The sequence below is a fragment of the Crocuta crocuta genome, unplaced genomic scaffold, assembly GCF_008692635.1.
Source record: "Crocuta crocuta isolate KB4526 unplaced genomic scaffold, BGI_CrCroc_1.0 scaffold139, whole genome shotgun sequence".
In the NCBI taxonomy this organism is placed as follows: domain Eukaryota; kingdom Metazoa; phylum Chordata; class Mammalia; order Carnivora; family Hyaenidae; genus Crocuta; species Crocuta crocuta.
The window spans coordinates 1237213-1243407 of record NW_027533258.1 but is presented as its reverse complement, the minus strand read 5'-3'; the positions used below and the strand labels follow the sequence as shown (position 1 = coordinate 1243407).

At 54.0% G+C, this 6195-nt stretch overlaps 1 protein-coding gene across 9 annotated transcripts in view; it reads left to right on the top strand.

Annotated features, from left to right (window-relative positions):
• TOM1L2 (target of myb1 like 2 membrane trafficking protein) overlaps window positions 1-6195 on the top strand; it is a 58009-nt gene that overhangs the window by 37683 nt on the left and 14131 nt on the right. For all 9 annotated transcript variants that reach the window (XM_077746557.1, XM_077746555.1, XM_077746551.1 and 6 more), the window contains exons 8-11: window positions 1423-1471; window positions 2242-2365; window positions 4182-4299; window positions 5345-5420. In XM_077746557.1, the coding sequence (XP_077602683.1) occupies window positions 1423-1471; window positions 2242-2365; window positions 4182-4299; window positions 5345-5420 (367 nt within the window). The remainder of the gene's footprint in view (window positions 1-1422; window positions 1472-2241; window positions 2366-4181; window positions 4300-5344; window positions 5421-6195) is intronic.

Below are 6195 nucleotides of genomic sequence, written 5' to 3'. Positions count from 1 at the left end.
TTCTGTACTAAGGAAAAAAGATTTCCTCTTTCCCATCTTTAAAAAAAGAAAGAGATTTTTCCCTCCCTTTGCAAATGTCAGTGTGTCTGGAGTGTTCCAAAGAAGGCAGGGTGTAAGTGCCGGATGCTGCTGCTTAGGGAAACACACGCGCGCACACACACACGTACACGTTCGTTTGAGTTCTTTCTGCAGCCAAATCATTTTTGGATTTGAGGTAACTGACTTGAAAATTCTTTTCCTTCTCCAAAGCCTCCCCTGGGGAAGAAGTTGCCCATAGGAGGTAATGGCAGGCACGGCTCCCATATCATCACTCCGGCTTCCCCCAGGGAAGGTGCCAGAAAGCACCTTGACCAGGCCGGCCTTCTCCTAGGCCTGAGGCCCTCAGAAACATGGAGCCCCGGCCCCCGGGCTGGCGTCAGTTAGGGTCACTGTGACAGATACTTGCATCTGGGGAGCTTCAGGGGTGATTTTGCTCTGTGTGTCCCGGCCCTGGGCCTTGTATCAGTTTTGGCTATGACAGCAGGGATGACTGGTCCTGTGTCCATCTGACGACGAAGAAACCTCTGCAGTAAGAACGTGGAGTTACCCAGGGGTCTCCTGTGCCCCTTGGAGATTAGGAGCAGATCTGGATGCCTCAACTCCCAGCCCGAGGCCCCTTGGTTTTGCCATGTGGTTCTAGTTTTTCCACTTTTAATGCGCTTGGCCTTTCACCTGTTAAACCCATTTCAGTCCCTCCTAGGATAGGAAGACAGGGGCTAATGTGAGCATTTTCTCGAGTCTGCCACGCCTGGCCTGACCACAAATTGAGAGGCACAACCTGGGGTCAGCAGCCCTGAGGTACCATTCTGGCTTGAGAGCGTTTGATAAAACGAATTGTCCCTCAAAGACGGTGTGGGAAAGGTACTCCAGGATTAGGAACTTTTCAGATGGGTTGATATTCCCCTTCTCCTTATAGGCCATGGCTCATAAAAACACAAGTCTTTCTTGAAACCAGAGTAGACCCACATCGCCCCACCAGATGGTCCTTCCCGGGGATCACTACTCACCAGGCAGTGACCCAGCAAGAGGGGAGAGCAGCGTGGAGCAGCAGATCCTGGTGACCCCTGCTAACTCTAGCCTCTAGCTGGAGAAGGTCTCTTAGCTGCCTCTTTGCCCTTGGCATTGTGGAACTCCTGAATGCCAGGGTAGCCTCCACACGGGCCTCACAGTCGCTCTTGTACCCCCACCTGCTGTGAGATGACTTGGGCATACAGAGGAAGGCGCGGTGAGGTGGAGTGTGGCCAGACCCACTTTCCCTAGGCTCCCAGGTGGCCCCAGTTGGTCTCCTTTCCTGGAGGCTCGGTCCCCAGGAGCTCTTCACAGGCCCAGGGAGCGCCACTGTGTCATGTCACCCTCCTTATTCTGCTTTCCCTTTCCCGTTAGGTTCGAACGGTACAGGTCAGGCCGATCGGCTCAAAACACCAGTAACGGAGTAAGTACTCCTTCAGAATTCTCTCTTCTCCAGAGGCTGGGAGGCCTATCTCTATTCGGTCCCACCTCTGGTTTTTCTAGTTGGGGCTTAAATATCTGAGCAATTAGGGGCGCCTGGCTGGTTCAGTCTGTAGAGCATGCGACTCTTGATTTCGAGGTCGCGAGTTCAAGTACCACATTGGGGGTAGAGTTTGCTTTAAAAAAAAAAAAAAAGGAGCAAGCTCAGGGTGCTTGGGTGGTTCAGTTGGTTAAGTGTCTGGCTTCGGCTGGGGTTACAGTCTCCAGATCCATGAGTTCAAGCCCCGCATCGAGGTCTGTGCTGACACTTGGAGCCTGCTTGGGATTCTGTCTCTGCCCCTCCCCCACTTGTGTGTGCGTACGCGTGCGTGCACTCTCTCAATACATAAATAAGCTTTAAAAAAAAAAAGTACAGAGCAAGCTCTAGTTGATGGGATACTGAGGAATAGCCAACAGGCACATTTCTGGCAGGCGGGTGGCAAGGAAGCCCCAAGCTACAGCTCCTGGGACAGTGACTGTACTGGTGGCTGGTTCAGCCCTGCCGCCTCCGGTGGTGGGGAGGAGCCAGTGCAGGGCTCACTAACAGCCTGGGCCAGCCGTGGACCCCTGAAGTCTCCTGGAGTACAGCTGAGGGAGACTGCCTTGTTCCTGTACTGGGGCAGCGTCAGTGCTTTTCCCTGGGGACCCCGCATGAAGTCTGCTGATGTTTTCCTGGAAGCCTCCGAGGCTCACCGCTGTCTTCTGCTCTGGCAGGTGCTAAACGAAGTGACTGAAGACAACTTAATAGACCTGGGGCCGGGGTCTCCAGCCGTGGTGAGCCCAATGGTGGGGAACACGGCACCCCCATCTTCTCTCTCCTCCCAGCTTGCAGGCTTGGGTAAGTGTCTCATAGGGGCAAAGAGGGTCTCCTTTGCAGGCCACTTCCTGGTCATGAGTCTGGGCTGAAGGTCCCTTTCTCTCTCTTTGTTGGAAGGCCCATAGAGAGCATTTTGAGGAATCCATGGGAAAGTGTACTCCTGAGCCTGGCCAACTGTACCACTTTTAGTTCATGACTTGTGTCCCTAAACTTAAAGTTTAAACCCGTGTTGGAAAGAAGGGGTAGAGGGAATTCCAAGGAACAGGAAGTTGTTTGCTTTAAAAGAATGGTAGCTGCTGTGTTTTATCTGGAACATTCCATATGGTTGAAATGATTGTCATCTCAGTGTAAACTAGGCCAAGAATGGCAAATGGGTTTTAGCTCCTTGGCTGCTTGGGACACAGGTCTAAGGATGCTGAGGCCACTTCAGAGCTTAGAAGGTAAGTCTGTAGTTGATTGGTAATATCTGCCATGGGCTTGGAAGTAGGAAGTGATGACAGTGATTTATTTGCTCTCCTTGAACCTAACATCACCCTAAAGTGCTCCACTGTCTGAGACCTGAAACAAAAGAAGCTCACTACTTTTCCACTTCTTCGTTTGAAACTGTGTATATGATTCTCGCTGCTGCAGATTTGCTGGATGATACCAGCCTATAACAGAATGACAGTATTGATATAATAATGCATGGCCCTTGCAAAATCCTATATTTTCTGTTTTCCTTTTTTTCTTAATATTTCTCTTTATACCGTCATCCCATTTCAGTTGAGCAGGGTTTTTATTTAGTGGCCTGTCAGTTACTATAATCCCGGCTTCTCAGTATCTCATATATTTGTAACAACTGTTTTTCTTTCGCAACAGATTTCTCTGCCTTGAATCCACCCAGCATATGGCCACCATATTTAAAACCCAAAATTCAAACTGAATTCTGCTGCCTACCTTTTTTTTTTTTTAATGTTTATTTATTTTTGAGAGAAAGAAAGAGAGGGAGAGAGGGAGACAGGATCGAGAGTGGGCTCTGCCCTAAGAGCAGAGAGCCTTATGCGGGACTCAAACTCATGAACTGTGAGATCATGACCTGAGCTGAGGTCAGACACTTAACTGGCTGAGCCACCCAGGCACCGCTGCTGCCTTCCTTCTTAAAAACAAGTCTAGTGTTCAGTCTCTCTCCACAAGCATTTTTCATTTCTCACACCCTGGACCTCAGGTTTTGTGCCTTGGTACTTGCCTTTCCCCTTTCTCCCTGCATCAGAGTCCCCTTGACCTTCAAGCCCCATTCTTGGGTCAGTTTTGAGTCTCTTTCAGCATCTCAAGCTTGGTACTGGCATTTTCTGTCTGGCTCGCACCTACTCAGTGTGCTCCTTAGGGCCGAGGACCATGTCGAATTCAGTGCGGTCCACTCAGGAGCTGGCTCTGAACATGGTGGATGCCTGTGAAATGTTTGTCAAGTAAATACATGACCCAGGCCCTTAGATACCGTGACAGAGTTAGTGAGGAGTGCACTGGTCAGAGCATTGTGGGAAATCTGCGGAGGGACTGGCCCTGGGCCCCTCCTGCTGCCAGCAATCTTGCTTTCATTCATGAGGACCCTTCCCCACCTTGAGCAGCTGGTGGGGGGTGGGGGCAGGGGGGAGTCAGTGGCTTTTCTGTCTGGGTCCCGCCGTGGCTCCTCCTGCACGTGGTGGGCTGGGAGTGCGGAGGAGAGGCCTGTGTTCCCCCTGCCTGACCTCCCCCAACAGAACTCTAACCCGCCCACTGGCTTCCGAACTCGGGGACCCTTCATTAAGTCCACGGGCCGCGTTTTATTCTCAGCCTACCCTCGTTTGTTTTGTTGCCGCAGACTTGGGGACAGAGAGCGTCAGCGGCACCCTCAGTTCACTCCAGCAGTGTAATCCCCGTGATGGCTTTGACATGTTCGCCCAGACGAGAGGGAACTCCTTGGCCGAGCAACGCAAGACGTACGTGGGGACCGTTTCAGTGGCTCTCGGAAGATATTGGGGGAGGATTGATCCAGGCCTGGTCACAGGCCAACACAAAGACGCCTTTTATTTACCAGATCCAGGACTGCCAAGAACGTTGAAATATGGCTGTGAAGACTTGGCAGTAGACACAGATTTTGAATGAACACCAACCCCCTCCCCCTTCCCCCCCACCCTGCCTCCCTGCCTGGGGGGTGGGTGACTGTAGTCAGATCTCTCTTGTCAGTCACAAGAGAGCGCTCCGCAGTCTCTGCTCCCTGAGCTGATGAAGAGGAGCTAGGAGCTGGGGGTGCGGCCAGGCAGGGCCTCGCAGCGTGGTTTCCCTGCCCCAGCATGTGGGAGGGGCTTCCCGGACAGCAGCTCTGGCCAGGATAAGCCATATGAAACTGGGGAAATTGATCCCAGAATAGACACCCCCCCGCATTTCAGGGAGGCATAGGCACATGCTTTGAGCTTCTTGTTCAGCCTCAAGGCAGGTAGAGAATGCTTCCTGGAGCCCAGCACCTTGAGGTACTCAGCTTTTTGAGTCCCGTGCTCAGGCATCAGCGGGTGACCAGAAGCCCGAGGCCCCCGTGCACCCCTCCCCAGCATGAGTCACTTTTAACAGCAAAAGAGGTCAGAATGCAGAGGGAGAGCGCCTCCATGGTCAGTGACAGACCCCAATCCCAGATCAGGGGACCACCTTCGTTGTCCAATGCCACCGAGGCGGCTGCTTCTGAAATAAGAACTAATGTTACTTGCAGCGTCAGGGTACTTCGTTCATTGGCCTTTGGAGAGGCCCTGGTGGTGTTACTTGACAGGAACATCGAGGTGTATGGTGTCCCAGACCCCACAGGAAATGAGGGGCTGAGCCAGTGCCAGGACCCTGGCCACCTGGCTTCAGCTGCTGTCAGACATCAGCATGAGCCCGTAGCCTCCGCCCAAACGCCAAGGCCGCGGGGAAGCTAGAAAGCGACTGTAGGGCACCGCCCGGTGCCCTGGCACCACTGAGGGGGTACTGACTGCCTGCGCTGCTTGTCTCCAGGGTAACCTACGAGGACCCTCAGGCTGTCGGAGGACTCGCTTCTGCACTAGACAGTCGGAAACAGAGCTCCGAGGTGGTAGGTCTTTCGCCCTGTTTTTCTGCCCGGAGTCCTCCAGAGGACTGGAGGTTGGGTGGTGTGGCAGAGCTGGCCCGGTAGCGAGGCAGAAGCTGGATTGCGTGGAGGGTAGGGCATGCGGAGGGAGACTGGCGGGAGAACACTGTGTGGCATCCTCACTCCGCCCTGTGGGTGATGCCCAGGCAGCTTTCCTGCGAAGCCCAGAGCAGGCAGGTCCAGAGAGGCGGCAGCGCACTCTGGGCACCGAGTGAGCGGACGGCAAGCTGGGGATCCGTCCTGGGAGGTCTGGCTCCAGAGCCCCTCCTCTCCTTAGCTTGACAGCCCCCAGCTCTCAGGGCACAGGTGTCCTACAGCCACATAGGGTCTTTTCCCAAATGTCACACAGCCCTGGGGGTGGTCGTCCGAGCCCACCTCTGCTGATCATGTGTAGTTGGCCTCGGGAAGCAGTACCAGCCCACCAGAAGGCAGCTGATGGGCAGGACTCGTCTGGGGATCTGGGGCGGAACAGAGGGAGGAGCAGTGGGTGGAGGCCAGGAGGCCGTTCTGGCAGCTCCGGGTCTGGAAGGAGCACAGCTAAAGGCAGAGGTGCTTTGAAGTGGAGGGCGGTGCTTCCGTGGGGGCTGTGGGTTCTGTACGATTTCAGGTCTCTGCAGGGGGAAGGATTTGTGTCTTAATGCTCCTCACAAGACCGTCCCCATTTCCGCCTAGGAATGTGTGCTTGAATGAGTGTGTGTCTGCAGGGACGGGGCAGGGGAGCTGTGGGGATAATGCGCCC